Source organism: Budorcas taxicolor, chromosome 19 (genome assembly GCF_023091745.1).
Source record: "Budorcas taxicolor isolate Tak-1 chromosome 19, Takin1.1, whole genome shotgun sequence".
NCBI classification, from domain to species: domain Eukaryota; kingdom Metazoa; phylum Chordata; class Mammalia; order Artiodactyla; family Bovidae; genus Budorcas; species Budorcas taxicolor.
In genome coordinates this window covers 62373586-62392052 of record NC_068928.1, presented here as the reverse complement: position 1 = coordinate 62392052, position 18467 = coordinate 62373586, and the positions used below count along the sequence as shown (strand labels likewise).

The window sequence follows — 18467 nt, the reverse complement described above, 5'->3', positions numbered from 1 at the left end:
GGCTCTTCATACTGTGTTTTGCTTGTTTTTTCTTTTTTTATAATACTTTTGATTTTGTTTTAACAAAAGATGTACCTGTTCAGCATGGAAAATGTGGAAGCTAGAGCAATTAGTCCTAATTTTGTTATACCAAGATAGCTACTATAATGCCAGGAAGGAGGAAATTTCCTCTGCCCTTCTAGGTTCTTCCAGCTGGCCTAAGAATTAAATTGACATGATGAAGCAGGTGAATAGGAGAAACATCAAACCAGGTTTAATAACTGTCCGTATATGGGTGAGATCCAAGAAGACCGAGTAACTCACCAAAATGGCTGAAGCCCTAACCTTAAGTACCGTCTTCAACTGAAGACTAAAGGCCGTGGGGTAGTAGCTAGGTGTTCGGAGTGGAGGGAGGAGACACAGGGGTGGTGTGGTGCTTGCCACAGTGCAGAGGCGAGGGGACTGGAGAGGACTCTTAACAGACGGCTTTGCTGGCTCCCTCCCTGGCTGGGCCCCTGGTTTGCACTGTACTTGTCTCAGGCCCTCTAGCTGCATTCTTTTAGACGGTTAAGGGGAAGGGAAGTTCCTCCTGAGTCTTTGAGGCCTTACAGACAGTCAGCCTGTGAACCCTCACGCCAGAGAGACGGTTCTGGGGGCGGCCACTTCTGTCCTCCCACAGCGACAGGCAGCCCCGTGGCACTCGCAGCTGAGAGCAGGTGATGCTGAGTGGAGGGGTTGCTTGCTGGACGACATGAAGCAACTTCTTCCCTAGCTGGTGTGCTCAGTCATGTCACCCCATCAGACCTTTCTCCCCACCAGGCCAAGATCCCTAAAGGTGACCTTCATCCTATTCTGTGACACTCTTTGCAACTTAAAACTGATAGAACCTTTAGTATTTTTAGGTGCTTAAAGCTTTACTCCATGGGTTTCCCTTACCTACTTCACTGGGCCCTCAGCTGCCTGGATGAGGCTGGGGCTCTGGGTCTGGCAGAGGTGTCTGCGCCCTCTCCCACGTCTAATTCTTTGCCACTGGGATGGAGTAAGGAGAACAAAGGGCAAAGGGTCTTCCTTACCTGGCCCAGGTTACAGACCACTCCTGATTGGCTCCAGTTTGATTTCAGACTTCAGTGTAAGCTTGAGGTTATGATTCAGTTTTCTCCAAATATTTAGCCATTTGTTTTCATGCTCTTTATTAAATTATTGCATTTTCACTGACTAGAATAGTAGCTTTCTTGTCAAATACTAAATTCTTTATAACAGCACTGAAATGCCAAGAGAAACAAGAGAAGTTAACTCTGACTTCTGAGCTTCCAAGGACCCAGTTTCTAGTATTTTGGTGTGACTCGGATTTTTTCGGGGGTGATCTTGCTCTGAGCGAGGTTTGCACTTTGCCTGAAACTTCAGAGTCTGGTCTCTGAGTTGCCGCTCTTCGGGGTAAACCGCAGGCCTTCTGGACTCCAGCCTTTCGCCTCGTCTGTCTGTGTGTTTCTGTACCAGAATTACACTGTTTTAATTTTTGAGGCTTTCTGGTCTTCTGATTGGATGGTGTGAAGTGTCTCCCTTGTTACTTCTTTTTTTTCTTCCAGTCACTGTTCAAAAGTACAGGACAGAGGAGGTTATTCTCTGTTTTTTGTACTAGAAACTTAGAATACCTGTATGAACGCCTCCCCCTGAGACAGAAACTAAAACCTTTCTGAGGTTTTAATTTTAGTTACATTGAGTGGGTAGCTTACATTGGAGGAAATTTTGTCTTTAAAAATATTTTAAACCTCTGATTTAGGAACTGGTACAGTCTTCAGTATTTCAATTCCTTTTTCCTTCTTCCCTCCCTCCCTTCCTTTTTTCTTTGTTTTCTGAGTGTTCCTCTGTAAAATTCTGTAATATTTTCATTTCTGGTTGAATTTATCCTTAGATTGGTTTTTCCTTGCTGTTTGTTATGAATAGGACCTTTTTTTCCCCATTATACTTTCTAGTCATTTTATCTTGAGAGACAGATCCTCATTCTTCTTAGGTGGAGATAGTTTTATCATGTGAAAAAACTTGGTTAACATAGAGCCAGCACTGCTGATACTGGTGCAGAGCCAAGTTCTTGTCATTTAAGATGCACTTTACTATGAGATAGCTTGATTGAAAGTGCTCAATTAGTAATAAATGGAAAATTCTTTTTAAAATGTCATTGTAAAAGTCTCCAAATATTTATGAAGCTGCACTTGTTTGTGCTGCAGTTGGTGGTATTGTAGGTGGCCTGCTTAAGAAAACAGAATTCTTGTAAGTCACCAGTTTTGATCAGCTTCCTAGAAATCATTTACGTATAGCGTCTTAGAGATGACATGTGAGTCTGTATGATGTTATCTGCTTTGAAATAATTCCGTCTTACATGTAGGCTTTTGAACAAAGACGCTTTTTGACCTATCTATTTATTTTTCATTTTTTTCTTTGAATCAGCTCTAGTTTTGAGCTTAGTTTTCAGTACTATTTTCAGGAAGTACTTGTCCTTCAGTACTCGCTTTCAGTACTGTTATCTGATCACCCTCCCATCCCCCCACTCCAGCTCTCCAGCCAGGTCCCCTTCTGTGGAACACGGTCCTGCTGTGCAGACGGAGCTGGAAGGCTGCACTCTTGGCCGGCTGGCGCGCTCTGCCTGTGCTGGCTTTAAAGGCAGATGACGACAGCTGCTGATCGTCGTTGCACAGCCGGCTAGTGCTGTCTTCTCAGAGAGCGCGTCGTGCGTGGTCCCCCAGACATCTGATGCATATTGCGGAGACAGTGACTGACAGATTAATAAAGTGGACCTCTCTTCATGCTTAAATTATCAAAGCTAATCATTTAAATGAGATGTTCTATTTTAATTAAGGTTTCTGGCATCATAGTTAATGAGACTTGGAATTTCCACCACAGCATTTAGCTCTTCCTTAGTGATCAGCTTTGATAGTATAATTGTAAGTAGAGCCCTGATTCATGAAGTTGCTAACCTCTCCCCCAGTTTTTATTTATACATATACACGTGAAATGAATGGCCAGCTAACCTTATATATTAGAGATGGACCTTTTATGACAGTGGTAAGCAGACTGTGAATTTTTACTTAAACTGACAGCAGCCCTTAAAAATAGAAATTCATACATGAAATTAGTCATTTAGCTTTTTCTTCTTAAATGGCTTTTGGAACTTCAGCATTATACTTTGATTTTTAGAAGGGAATATTAGCAGCAGAGTTAGAAAATCATAATCATATGTTTAGCAACATAATGAATTCACAGTTTAAACACGAAGAATGTTTGTAAACACGCAATATGTGTGAAGTTGATACTGAACCCAGGTGTAAGGATCTCTGACAGAGGAAAATCAGACTTTAAGGAGTAAGCAGTGAAATTATTTCAGACCTGAGGACTCTAAAATTGAACTGCATGCCAGCCATTGGTAGAGCTGCCATCTGAAAGTAGCGCGGCATTCAGGCCGGCAGGAGATGGAGGTAGAAAGAGTCGTCTCTTTAGGGAGGAATGAGCGCTGGGCAGAAACAACAGGAATCAAAAAATGGTCAGGAAATAAGAAGACACAAACAATGAAAAGTATACCTTATACATTTAAACAGCCTAAGGGTCCTAAGTGTAGGTGGAAATAAAAGGACAGTCTCTGTCAAAAATACATGAATTTTTTATAGGCAAGGGATCTTTTTCTCAAACTTTTGTTAGTGAGCCCTTCTTTTTCAGTGTACTTCATAGGAATTTCCATCTGGGGGGAAAATATCTGAGATTTTGAACTCATTGCCAATGGATTTCATTGTGTTGGGAGAGTGTAATTTCCTCAGTTCTGTCTCAGGACGGGGGACCAGGAGGACCAGTGTGGTTCTCCCTCAGAGTTTTATTTGGCAGAGGATGGTATACCCTCGAGGCGTGAGGGTCTTGCTTTCTCTTTTTATAGGTTTTGTCTCTTCCCCAGAGCCTGCCCTATGCAAATTAGGGCTAGCCTGGACAGGGGCATGTTTGTTTCACTTAAGGTTCTCACTCAGGTCTGTGGATTTTTTCTTTGTTCCCTTCTCACAGACTTTTTCCTTTGTCTTTTAGCCATTGCCATTTTGGAGTCCTTGTTCCTATTCTAACTGCCTAACAATTGTAATCAATTAGCGTGCTCTCAGCAGTTTTTTTGTTTTAATTTAAGTAACTTAAATAGGCTTTATATGGCATAACACTTTATTTTAGCAGATACATCAAATTGTTGATGATTGTTAAAGTTGATGGATTATGTTTGGATATTTTAATAATAAAAAGTTTAAATATATTGTCATTGATTAGGACTTTGATTTATTGAAGACTTTAAAGTAAAACTTGGAACATTGGAATTAGCTGAGGCCTTAAGATCGTTTATTCTACCTCTTCCTTTTAAGGCTGTAACAGACATTAGTTTTGTGCTTGAGTAGAACAGTAACCACCGTTCACACATAAAGTCTTTAGAATGTGATCCCCTACAGTTTTTGATTGTGCTGAACACTCAAGGCATGGTAATGAAAAGAAGAGCTTCGTTTTGATTCTGAGAGCTAATCTTCTTCGTGGCAAACCTCGGTAGGAAGGGCACACCGCGCAAGCTGCTGTGGCCATTCGTTCACGCGCTGCCCGGTCAAGGAGAGCAAAGCAGTCGGGAAGGCGGGCCGCTCCACCCAGTACCATGAAGTAATAACTTCAACAAAGAAATTTCGGATGTACTGATTAAATTCACAGTTGACAGTAGTTAGAATGGTTAATATTCTAGAAAATAGGAAATTCAGAATGATCTTAACCATTGGGAGAAAAAATACCTTTAAAGCCGAGTAAAACTAAAGTTGAATTTAGACGCTCTGCATAAAGACAAGAACAGTCGAAGTATATGAGGAGGGAATTGATGAGACAGAGTGTTGCCACTTGCCCTTCTCATCCAGTAGCTGAAACTTCCGAAATGCAGAAGTGACCCGGACATTCCTCATCCGACAGTTGAGAGTCTCTCTCCCTCCCTTCCCTTCCTTTCCGCCTCAGGGCAGCCAATCCAGGCCCATTCCCTTCCCCAGTTGACACCCTTGTGGTTCCATCTGTGGTGACGACTCTCACGTGTTTACTCTACAGGTTTCCGTCTAATTGACCTGACAGTTTCTGCTTGTGCTGGCTTGCATTTTATCCCCCCCAAATCCTGCTATTTCTGTGCCTGTTTCTCTCTCTCTCTCCTTTGTAATCTAACCTCCAGTTCCTGATTTCCAATTATTTGTAACAACAAAGGGCAAAGGAAGTTCCCTCCCCGTCATATTGTTGCAGAAGGGGCACCCCTTCCAGGGCCCGAAACTGGGCTCTCGTGTAACACTCGGAAAGGAATTGTCTGAGGGGACACATGTGCTGACAAAGCAAGAGATTTTATCGGGAAGGGCGCCCTGGGGAGAGCAGCAGGGTAAGGGAACCCGGGAGAGCAGCTCTGCCGCGCGGTCTTGGCGTTTATGGTGATGGGACTAGTTTCCGGGTTGTCTTTAGCCAGTCTTTCTGACGCAGTCCTTCCTGGTGGTGCACGCCTTGTTCAGCCAAGACGGATGCCTGTGAGGAGGATTCTGGGAGGTGGTCGGACATGCAAAGTCTCTGTTTGACCTTTCCCGAACTCTTCAGTTGATGGTAGCTTATTAGTTCCATGTTCCTTACCAGGCCCTCCTGTCATAAAACAACTCATGCAAATGGTTGCTATGGTGCCTGGCCAGGGTGGGTGGTTTCAATCAGTGTGCTTCCCCTAACAACAGTGATTAGAAACTGAATAGCAAGTCTGTTATTATAGGGAGAGGGAGAGGGGGAAATAAAAAGCCAGTCCCACCCTGTCATTTAAGATCTAGCATGGAAGTTTGTCTTTTATGTTAGGTTAACAACAGACCTTTCCAGTGTTCTAACGGCTCTGTGTGCTGAACTCATTGGATTCTCACAGTCCTAAGAGCTGCGTACTGTGGGTTATGAAGAGACACATACGGTTGAAGTTCCCAAGAGGTGAAGTCAGTTGCCCAGGGTGATGTTCCCAGTAAAAGCAGCCTGAAGTCTACCCAGAGAGTCTGGTCCTAGACCGAGGCTGGACAACTCACTCTGCTACGTCCTGCCTTGCTGTTAGGACTGAGATTGAGCTGTGGTCCCAAAAGTCAGGCCAGGAAACTTGGAGGGCACTTAAGGAATTTCTGACAAATGCATCCTGACAGAGGGCTAAAGAAATTTTTGTGCAATGTAGGGAAGAGAAAAATGTTAATTGCGTTTCAGACATACAAAGGATTGGTTGAAGAGTAATGAATGTTCCGTTTTCGTTGAAGACAATTTCAAGGAAGACTGCAGTGGGGCCGATCAGGTGCACCTCTTGGGGGTGGGGAGCCCTGTCTTGCCATCAGGTTTAAGGAATAATAAACCGGGAGGTTGTGAAGCACCCACAAGATGAGTCTCAGATGGATGAGTATGTTCAAGATGGTGTGGTTCAATTGATTGTGACTATAATATCCCCTTTTAATTTTGAGCAGATATGTTTCTTCATGCTTAATTTAATGTTACCTAAAATGTTGATGGAACTTTGGAACTGGAGATGGGTGCTTCAGCCCTATATCTTACAAACAAGAAAGCCGAGTTCGAATTAGATGCGTCATGTGATAGGGCTGCCTGCCAAGGGCCAGACCTGCGTTTGAATCCAGGTCTCCAGACACCACGTCCACAGCTCAGGCTGCTTTGAGAGGGTGTTTCATAGCCACAGAAGAGAGTGGTTTTGAGAATTTCTACTTGATACAGTGAGATTGCTGTGTACATAAGAGAGTAGGGTGTAAATTTCACAGATTTATGAAGTGTCCTTCTTCTTTGTGTAGTATGAACCCAGAGGACCGGGTCGGCCCTTGTACCAAAGAAGAATCTCATCTAGCTCAGTGCAGCCTTGTTCTGAAGAAGCAAGCACTCCTCAAGACAGTCTTGCTCAGCGTAAAGAGCTTCAGGACCATGATAACCAGTCTCCTTTCGCCTTTTCCTCCCCGGAGTCCTGGGTGAACGCCACCTCATCCAGCCCCTACCAGAACATTCCATGCAGTGGATCCAGCAGGCCAGCCCAGCCCAGAGAGTCGGCAGGTGAGACAGGGCTGGTGGTGGCCACAGCCGCAGCACTGACTGGCCAGCTCCCGCTGCTTATGGGCTTTCTCTTCTCCCATTTCTTCCGTTGGCATGATTGTCTTTGAACAGTAGTTAATGGTCATTGCTCACAGCTGTGCCTCAGGAGTCATATTAATTTAGGACTATATAGGTTCCATATATATGATCTGGAAGGTAAGTAATCTATCAGTATTTGGGAACTGATTATTTTGATGATTGTAACCTGTGAGTGGGTGAAAGAAGTAAGGGCAACAAAAATATATTTCTAAATAGAATCACTTTTGCTTGGGAAGAGCTTGCTTTTGGGATTTTTGTCTCTTTTTTTTTTTCCAGTTAAGGGTGGGGGTTGGTTAGGTCAATTTCAGTTTTCAGTAGTTTTATTGTCAATCAAGTTGTGACAGTCACCTACACAGTAGAGTCTGGCCATGAGAAAGACCAGTAGGGTCTAATATTTTGAGATTAGAAATCCAGAGTTTATTTCTTGTATTCTGATGAAGTAAGAAATCCAAGTCCAAAGAAGAAAAAGAAGACACAGGAAGGCGTTGGAACGGACATGGCTGTGGACGTGTATGGTGGGAAGTCTGAGCACCATTGTCTTTCCTTTGTCTCTTTTTATCTTTTATGTTGACTGTAAAGAAACGTTAAATGTAAAGAATGATATTATTTGATTCTCTGATCTATCGCCTTCTCTCTGTAGGCTGTAGATGTTGATCTTTGTGAACAAGTCTGTAACTGTTGGTAAATTTCTGCCTTGGTAGCATCAACCTTTGTATTTTGTTAATTTTATTCCTCATTAGAATGTGAATCCATTGTTTCTGTAACTGACCCATTTTGGAGAATGTGCATGCAAGCATATTTTTAGTACAAGAGGCATGGTAGATCAGAAAGCATTAAATAGGTATTAGTTTCGTTCCCAGCAAGAGACATTGTCACTTTAAACACTCATTAGGACCTTCTGTGTTTAAGCTGCTGTATTTCACCTGGATTGCTTTGTCATTTTCGAGGTCTAGCAAAGACACGCTCATCATATTTGGATTTCCTGAGAAACATCTAAATTACAAATAAGCGGTGAAAATGTGTTCCTTTTTAGTTGTTTTATTTATTATAATTTATTTTAAAGACAACATCATTTCTCCTTTTTCTTCCAACCTAAACTTTTAGATAGCTCTTGGCCAAAATCAATAAAAAGTTGATAAGGTAGAAATTTCCTGAGCAAGTGCCCAATGCGTGTGTCATTCACGGTGTCTTTTCCACGAAAGTGAAGTCCCCGCTTGCTTCATTGTGTTGTTTAGTCACTGACTCATGTGTCGTTGTGTAGTCAGTAAGTCATGTCTCACTCTGTGACCCCAGGGCTTATAGCCCGCCAGGCTCCTCTGTCCATGAGATTTTCTAGGCAGGAATGCTGGAGTGAGTTGCCATGTCCTTCTCCAGGGGATCTTCCTGACCCAGGGATCAAACCTGGGTCTCCTGCATTGACAGGAGGGTTCTTTACCACCGAGCCACCGGGGAGGCCCGTTTTTGTCATTGTTAGAAGACGAATGGTAGTGCCTTTAGTTGAGGGAACACTTACCTAAGGGATTCCCAGGCGGCACTAGCGGTAAAGAACCTGCCTGCCACAGCAGGAGATGCGAGGACCTGGGTCGGGAAGATCCCTGGAGAAGGACATGGCTGCCCACTCCAGTATTCCTGCCTGGAGAATCCCGTGGACAGAGGAGCCTGGCGGGCTACTGTCCATGGGGCCACACAGAGTCAGACATGACAGAGCACACACACACACACACACCCCCCCACTCACACCAGCTCAATGTTTAAAAACTAATTCAAAAATCACCAATATCCTGTAGCACACCTTCTGGGCTCAGCACGTATGTGTGTGTATATGTATTTATTTTATGTTGTCTTATTTTACGTGTAGAGGAATGTAGCAATTGCCAGTAGTAAATCAGAAGGAAAATTATCACCACTTGGGAAAGTTCTTTCTAAAGTTTGAGACTTATTTCTTGCATTGAAGGAAACTGTATTAATGTTGGTTTGGAATTTAAAAGAGGTCATGACATGGCATCAATCAAGATTGCCGGGAGAAATATCAATAACCTCAGATATGCAGGTGACACCACCCTTATGGCAGAAAGTGAAGAGGAACTAAAAAGCCTCTTGATGAAAGTGAAAGAGGAGAGTGAAAAAGTTGGCTTAAAGCTCAACATTCAGAAAACGAAGATCATGGCATCCGGTCCCATCACTTCATGGGAAATAGATGGGGAAACAGTGGAAACAGTGTCAGACTTTATGTTTTTGGGCTCCAAAACCACTGCAGATGGTGACTGCAGCCATGAAATTAAAAGACGCTTACTCCTTGGAAGAAAAGTTATGACCAAACCTAGATAGTATATTCAAAAGCAGAGACATTACTTTGCCGACTAAGGTCTGTCTAGTCAAGGCTATGGTTTTTCCAGTGGTCATGTATGGATGTGAGAGTTGGACTGTGAAGAAGGCTGAGTGCCGAAGAATTGATGCTTTTGAACTGTGGTGTTGGAGAAGACTCTTGAGAGTCCCTTGGACTGCAAGGAGATCCAACCAGTCCATTCTGAAGGAGATGAGCCCTGGGATTTCTTTGGAAGGAATGATGCTAAAGCTGAAGCTCCAGTACTTTGGCCACCTCATGCGAAGAGTTGACTCATTGGAAAAGACTGTGATGCTGGGAGGGATTGTGGGCAGGAGGAGAAGGGGACGACAGAGGATGAGATGGCTGGATGGCATCACGGACTCGATGGACGTGAGTCTGAGTGAACTCCGGGAGATGGTGACGGACAGGGAGGTCTGGCGTGCTGCGATTCATGAGGTCGCGAAGAGTCGGACACGACTGAGCGACTGAACTGAACTGAACTGATGACACGGCTGTATTTCTCCACAGTTGCAAGCTTGAGAGCAAAGGTCACGCTTCTGACCTTTCTGAACTTTGGATTCCCATTTTGGCCCTGGTCGCACTTCCGGCTCTTGGTGAATGCCTGACTGCCGAGTAAGGGGAACATGAAGACAGATCCCGTGCGATCGCCGGGGTGGCCAGTCTCAGTGTGGGGCCTGATGCCTGACGGCGCCCGCAGTGAGGGCAGGGTTCATTCCCTGCCACTGGGTGTTCCAGTTCGATTCTCTTGTCCTGGTGACAGAGCGTACTTTATCAAGCATTTTCTTTTCATAAACAGATGAAAGTTAAAAATTAGGTAGAAAAATGTATTTTGGAAAAGAAAAAAGCATTGGTTGCCAAGTTAGTAAAATTCATAGTTTTAAAGAATAGTTTGTCTCATCTGGAGTACATGCAGTCAGTCAGACTGGCAGACATCTCTACTTTCATGGGTAGATACGTGTGGAGGCATGTAGGCATTAGGTTAGACTGCCGCTGAAGAATTATTTTGCATGTTTTATTTAATTAAAAACATTCTAAGCTCTGATTGTCATGAAAATGAAAGCATGGTTAAGTAAGAAGACTTGGTAAATAAAAATAGTTCTGAGCAGCCAACGAAGAACTTAGTTTGTGTATTGGGCAGTGCAAGACCCTTCTGTATTGAAATGTTTGTTAAACTAATGCTCTTAAAGCAATTGTTTTCATGCACAAAATGACATTTAGCCAGGAAAGGTGATAAATGTTCCAGAAAGCTGTTAAATGGCTTAAAATAATTTTGAACAATTTGTCAATTTTTAAAAGTTTTAAAATAGTAATATGAAATCAGCATACTGAGTCAGTGAAATACTGAAACTAACCTTTCCAGTCCACAAACAGGTGATAAATGTAGGGGAAATGTCCATAAATAGCAGTAATCAGAGACATGCAGAGTAGAACTGTAAGATAATTATTTACTTATAAACTCGGCTAAAGTTAAATAGTTAACACTGGTGTTGTGATGTAGTAGAGAAATGGGCAAGTTTGCTGACTGAGTATAATTGGGCAGTGTTTTCCCACAGAGTGATTTGGCCACAGTTATCGTAGTTAGCACTGTGTATCCCTGGTGGCTCAGCTGGTAGGCAGAGAATCCACCTGCATTGCGGGAGACCTGAGTTTGATCCCTGGTTTGGAAAGATCCCCTGGGGAAGGGAACAGCTACCCACTCCAGTATTCTGGCCTGGAGAATCCCAGGGAATATACAGTCCCTGGGGTCGCAAAGAGTCGGACACGACTGAGTGACTTTGACTTTCACTCTGATGGTTAGGGTATGTTTAGCTTTGTAAGAAACCAGCAAACTTCTGCACCGCTGTGCCTTCCCACCAGCAGAGAACAAGAGTCCCTATTGCTGCACGTTTCACCAGCATTTGGCAATGTCAGTGTCCCGATGTGGGCCGTTCTGATAACTGCTCAGTGGGGTCTCATCAGATGGGGCTTCCCTGGTGGCTCAGCTGGTAAAGTGTCTGCCTACAATGCAGGAGATCCGGGTTTGATCCAAGGGTTGGGAAGATCCCCTGGAGAAGGGAATGGCAACCCACTCCAGTATTCTGGCGTGGAGAATCCCACGGACTGTCACGAAGAGTTGGACACGACTGAGCAACGTTCACACACACATGTACTGTATGGCACTTTTAGGAATTTATCTCAAGGAAACAGTTATGAATATTTAGGAAACTTTATCTTTTATAACACTTGAAAAGTGAAAAATTAACTGCTATCCAGATTTCGAAAAATGAGAGGTTCCTTTAAAAAGTTTCAAAATGTCTGCATTATTTGACATCCTTAGGGAAAATGCACCAACAGGTTAAGGCTTAGCTCTGATATTTGGAAATCTGAATGGCTGATTGTCTTCTTTGGCTTCTGTGTAGTTTCAAGTTATCCTCAATGAATATGGATTATGATTATCACTCTATATAATGGTTAAATTTTTAAAACATTGGAAACAAAATCAGTGTTTACAGCAAATTACGATGTAGTGGGCCATGAAATGAGTTAGGAAGAGTGGAGTCAATATTAAAATCAGGCAGATTACAGGAGTGTGAAGTGACGTTTACTGTGCCTCTCTCCCTTTATTCCATTTTTACTTACATATCACAAGAGAAGGCGGCATTTTTAAGAAACAGAATGTGATGCCGCTGCTCTTCGGTTAATAATAGAAGCTATCTCAACCAGGCGACTGGCTGGAGAGCTCATTTTTATTTAAGAAAGAACTTTGCTCCCATTTTCAGACTATGAGTAGTTAATAAATATCAAAGTATACAATTAAACAAATTAGTTTTTTGAAGCAGACCTTCAGACTTGACCTTCAGCTTTTAATATGTCTAGTTATTGCAGCTCACATAGTTAATTTTTTTCAAGTGTTTCTGAGATGGAGAAGTTTGCCTAGATATGTTGTGATTTCAGGGTTCTGTGGCAGAAGCCGCCTGTCCCTGAGTCCCTGGAGATGAGAACCAGCAGACACAGAACTAACGAGGCGCCTGGGCATTGCTGGGCTTGCCCCTAAATCGGTGTTCCTGTTTTCTGCTTCTAGCTCCACCCAAGACCGTCAAAGCCCCCGTGGAGCATCTGAAGCCTGAGAGCCTTGAGGGGCCCGGTTCCTTCGATTACAGCGTGCTGCAGCATCTCGGCCAGTTCCCCCCGCTCCTGCCCGCCAAGCAGATCGCCGAGTCGGCCAGCAGCAGCAGCCCGCAGAGCTCCGGGGGCGGCAAGCCTGCCATGTCCTACGCCAGCGCGCTGCGGGCCCCTCCAAAGCCCAGGCCTCCGCCCGAGCAGGCCAAGAAGAGCAGCGACCCTCTGTCTCTGTTTCAAGAACTCAGCCTGGGGAGCTCAGCCGGCAGCAATGGCTTTTACTCCTATTTTAAGTAATCCCTTTTTTCCTCCAGGGAGAATGTTCTAATTTCTGTATCAGTAGAGCTAAGGTAGCCAGCCTTCACCTGTAGCTGCACAGTTTCCTTTGTTTTCACGTTAAATATGTTCTCACTTAATTGCTTTGCTGCTAGACTTGCAACTAATTTTTTTAAAGTATATTCCATTATTTGCATTTTTGACGTGAGTCAGAATTTTGACAGCTTTTATGTGGAATAAAAAAATATTTTTAAATTTGTGTATTATATACGTTTGCATCAAGCTAGCAGCTAAGAAGTTAATTGTGCAACTATTAAAAAAAAAGAAAAAAAAGTTTGTCTAAAATGTATTTAAAGAGAAAAAAAATTGTAAGTAGCATTTACATTTATTCAATAATATTACCATATGCTGGGTTTCTGTACCAGAAATGGCCAGTTGATGTACAGATGTATGTTATTTTTGCTTAAATTCATTGAAAATTTTTTAAAATAAAGGGGCAGCATCTTCTGAATACTTTTAAGTTTCATCAGCTTTTTTTGGTGGCAAGGTGCTGCCCTTGAAAACTTTTATAGGTTTAGACTGGATGACGCGCTGTCGTCCTCTCCATCCACCGCAGGACAGAGGCAAAGGCATTCTTTGCAGGTGTATGTCCTACGCCACAACATGGGCATACATAGTTATTTTTTGGACAAGCTACTCTTCAAGCTTGTTTTTAATGTTAATTTGATAGTGTGGTTTTTTTTAAACAAATCATGAAGCTGAAAAATTTTTAGGATTGTTGGTGCTTAGTAGACTTGATAACTATTTTAAAAATGCGTGAATTTAGTAGAATCTTTTTTTCCCCACTCTGCATGTGTGGATGTCTGTAATCTGGCCCCCCCCGACCCCCAGTGGTATAAAGAACTGTGCCGCTCTAAGGTGTCTTTTCCCTCTGGTAAAAATTTTGGTACCTTATTTGATGTTTACATTAAAATGTGACATTATACATGGCAAATTCAAATATTTTGCTAACTGTTTTGTTTGAGGAATATCATTAAAGAAGAAATATAATGTTTATCAAAGATGTATCAAAATTCATCAAAATCTGGGGCAAAACCTACCCTTGTTTCTCGTCTTTCAATTCTTCTGGAAGAACCCCACTGAACTTGTACAAAAATATAAAATTTAAACAGCTCTCCTAAATATTCTACATTCTAGACGTTGTTTTGAGTGAACTTTGGTAAAATCCAAAGAAACGCGTTGACCCTCTTCAAATGTGCGGTCTTGTGACACTTCTGAAGCAAAGCATGTCCGTATTGTTTTCCTGACCTAGTAGCACTACTTTTATATTTCAGAGGTGTCTTGAAACTACAATATAACCTTTTTTAAAAAATAAAGTAATAGGATAAGGTTGGGAAGCATTGCAAATCCTGAATGGATCCTGATGATCCGTTCAGAAATAGTGTTTTGGAAGACTCCTTTTGAGTAGGCCATCACATATTCGCAGTCCATTTGCAAAGCAGCTGAAAAGCAGAGGGATAAAGGAGGACTTGTGCAGCAGGAGCTTGGCCGCAGCAGCAGCCCCTGTAGCCGTAGCTCGGGAGAGGAGGGGAGAGGGCCTCCGGTTGGAGGTGTCCAAGCCGCAGGACCAATGGGGAAAGCCTCTTCTGTCCAGAGTGTGGCTGGCTTGTGTGTGGCTGCACCGCAGAGGCCTGGGTGCTGTGTGCAGTGGCAGGTGTAGACGTGTGGACTGCACACGTGGTCACGGTTAGTACAAGTCACAGTTGGAAAACGAAGCCAGCAATTGAACAGCACCTCGGTTTCTCTGCACGATGTCCGATCACCACATTCAGCGGTGTTGGATCTTACTCAACATAACTTTAGTCATGAAAAAAGAAGAAAAAATTTTGCTGCATAGCTACGTATTTCCAACTTGGTGACAAAACTCAAGATAGAGCCCAAATGAAAATGAGATCCCCCTGACGTGAGGGTGTCTGTGAAAAACAGCGTTCTTGTCGGTGAGGACCCTCCTCCCCCACAAGTATCCAGGACTGCGACGCAGCTGGGTGAGTGGTCGAAAGCATGTTGGTGAAGACAGCTGCCACCGCAGGGCTGTCAGTTAAGCCTGTGTCATAAAGCAACTGCCTAATTACCTGTTTTCCATACCTGAACCTTTAAAAAGTACTAGTTTTAAAATTATTTAAATGTGCCCACCCTACCACCTTATATAAGTATGTTGATGATGGATGCTTTGCGTAAGGAAGCTTGGGTCATTGTGACTTCAATGTGCTAAGCAGTTATTTCTGAAAAACTAAAAAGAATAGCTACTTCCTAGTCCACTGCTGTGCTGAGCATGTCGAGTGATCCTCGTTTCTTGGTCATTCCTGCAGCCAGTCAAGGAGTCTTGACCTTGTTCCCATCTAGGAGTCTCTTAGATTCAGCCTCAAATGCGTATTCCAGCCTCTAACAGGCTTAGTCCTCAGCTTTCCTTAATGCCGTATTTCCAGCTGTGCTTTGAGTATTATGTATGTGTAATATCTTGTGACAGTTTCGAGGAAGTCTTAACTGCAAGAATCATTGCAGGTCTCCATTGCAGTGAGGCGTGGCTTCTGAGTACCATTCCTGCTCCCGGGTCTGACTTGGGCAGCATGAGCAGGCGCCCACAGATCAGACTGATGCAGTTGGTGGTCGGCCCCCTTGTCTGCAGGGCCCTTGGTCACAGAGTCGGCCAAGTGCAGATCAGAGATGCTAAAAGCGATCCCAGAATGTTCCAGAAACGAGCACTTGGACTCGCCGAGCACTGGCAACCGTCCACATGGCGTTGATATTGCATCAGGCATTATGAGTGATCTAGAGGATGATTTAGAGTATATGGGAGGGTGTGTGAGTTACATGCAAAAACCGTGTCATTTTATAGAAGGGACTTGGACTCTAGCCCCTGCAGATACCAAGGGATGACCTTGTTTCATATAAAGGTTCAACCTTAGTTCAGATGGAACTTCCTTAGTTTTAAAGCTTGATGTTACCTCTGGGATAATACCAAGTGTTACCAACTTCCTTCTCCTGCAATACAGATTTCTTCAAGTGAAGTTAATTGTTCACATGATGTCTTTCTGCTTCTTTGTTCTCTGTATCACTCTGAAGTTTCCTTTTCTTTTGCCAGAACTATTTTTTATTCATTTTACTTTTTAATTTCAGTGCTACTGAGATTTTTTTTTTTACATTAAACTTCTTTTGGATGATAGAATTTGTAGAGTTTTCATGCTAATTTTTTTTCCTCATCTAAAAATGAATTTCTATTAAGATTTGAAGAGTTTCATTCGCTGTAACATGGATATTTCTGGTGTGTTTTAAAGGGGGTTTTGGTTGCTATTTTGGCATTTTGGCTTGTGCTTTGCCAAATTGTTGTAGCAGAGCTTTGTTTTTGATTAACCAGAAGTTAATTATTGACCATTTAAACAACATAACCTTCATTTTCCTTTCCTCAGACAGGTAGGCTTTCTTTCTATCCGGGTCATTGTATGTGTGAAATAACAAACTGCCTTGTGTGGCTTTATTCATCAAAGATTCTAGAATAAGTTTGGGTTTGATGTAAACATCAATTGTTCTTTTTGGTTCAAAGAATTTCAGATTAAGTAAAATAAGCAGAATTCCCACTGAATAAGCATTACCTAATTAAACATAGCAGTCTCCAAGACCTATTTGTGAAAATAGTTTCCGTGTTTATGGAGGCATTGGAATTGCTGAGAAAGTTAACCGAATTTCCTAACTTGAAATAATTAATATATAGTGTTACCTTGCTCTCGTGTAGTTGATTTTACATGTTTCATATTTTCCATGTGTGCACATCTGAGAGCAAAGCTATAAACATGTAAGAATTCATCTCTAGCCACCTTGACCAGAGAGAGCCACTTTGCCTAAGAGCCAGAGTGTGAAAACCAGTTTCAAGATAAATGTTAGATTTCAGCTACTGTCATGAAGATTAGATTTACTGAATCATCATTTTAATAAGAGACACCTGTTATCCTTAGCTTTTTTTTTCAAACTGGAGTTGTTTTTAAAAAGAGAATCCAGAAAAAGCCTATAAAAATACAAGATTAACACTTTAAATATATTGAAAGATACAAATTGCTACCTTAAATGTTACTTGGGCTATCTGGTTTTTCTTCTAGCTCCACAAAGGTAGTAGTTTGTCTTTTGCAAGATTTACCAGGCGCACGTGCTTCTTGCTGACCATCCCTTAGGAGGAGAGCCCTCAGCCTCTAGCATGACCCTGTGTGTCCCTGAACCTCAGAGTAGACGCCCGAGTGGATCTGACGGTTTGCTCCACTCTTCGCCACCTGATCCACAACTGCTTAGCTGTTAGAAATAACGGATAATGTTCTAACTATGATTTCTTGTTCAGAGTATCACTTAGTGATGTCCGTCACATACTGTAAAGACATCAGGGAGTGGCGGCATTTCAGCCGTCAAAGTGCACCCTGTGTTATGGTTCTCAAATTCTCCCTCTGCTTGAGGTTGGATATTTATGTGCTGAGATTTCACTGTCAAGCTGCTAAATTCACACTTAACTACTTTCATACCTGTTTAATAAACAGTTTCAAGACCACTGTTACAAGGAATGAATCTTACTAACATTTTTATAAAACACATTCAGGAAACGGCATTGTTATTCCTTTAAATTAGAATATCAGATTAAACAATTACAAAAATTTTAATGTATTTAAATTTTTTGAAGTGTTTGAAAATAATCTACTTTGGAATAAATGTTAAGGAAATAGTCACAGGAGTTTCTAAATTTCTTTGAAAGGAGGTACCTAACAGAAGAATCTAGACTCAGTAACGTGAACTGTGGTTAAATCCTAAACTCAGTTTTACAGTGTTAGTCTAAAGCTTTTAAAACGGGAGTGTTGAGAAAACCCAGAGACATGTATATACTTACAGTTCCAGTAATGTGGTAGACCAGACCTTATTTGCAATTTGTTCAACAGAGAGATTTTATTTTGATACAAATATTAAGCATAGTAAGTTTTATATAATTCTATAAGTTCATTAAACAATATTATGGACTTTTCATTATATTCTTTGGGAGTCTTTTAGCTGTTTCTACGCCTCATATGAGGTGTCTTTCGTATTTTATTTTACATACTAGCATGTGACTGCCTGCCTTAGAACTATGTATAGGAGAGGAAACCAATATTAAATTTTTTTTTGATTTTTTGAAATAAATTTTGCCATTAACTTTTTTTTTTTTTTAATGTCTGAGCAGTGGAGGGGAAGGGGTGAATTCCATAGGTTTCCACACAGAATAGAAAAGAGTCTCTGTTTACACGTCTGTCCTATCTGACTGAGTAGGACAGAGCAGTGGGTCTCAGAGTTGAGCGCCTGTGTCAGAATTGTCCAGGAGCCTTGTCAAGTACAGGTTGCTGGACCCACTCCCGCCACCTCTGACTCCAGGCTGGGGCCTGGTCATCTGCATTTCCAAGAAGATTCAGACAAGGCTCAGGCTGCTGTCCAGGCAACACACCTTGAGAACCACTGGTCTAGAGAAAGTCCGAGGGTCTTTTTAATCATGCGTGTATTTATTCAGCGTGCAAAGCTGGTCTCTTGAGACATTTTTATAATT

General features: G+C 42.3%; 1 protein-coding gene across 7 annotated transcripts in view; it reads left to right on the top strand.

The window, feature by feature from the left end:
- The window catches only part of HELZ (helicase with zinc finger), a 141820-nt gene extending 127944 nt beyond the window's left edge, over nt 1-13876 (top strand). For all 7 annotated transcript variants that reach the window (XM_052657197.1, XM_052657196.1, XM_052657192.1 and 4 more), the window contains 2 exons: nt 6810-7062; nt 12549-13876. In XM_052657197.1, coding sequence (XP_052513157.1) covers nt 6810-7062; nt 12549-12883 — 588 coding nt within the window. In that variant the 3' untranslated portion in view covers nt 12884-13876. The remainder of the gene's footprint in view (nt 1-6809; nt 7063-12548) is intronic.
- Nucleotides 13877-18467: the final 4591 nt, after the last annotated feature.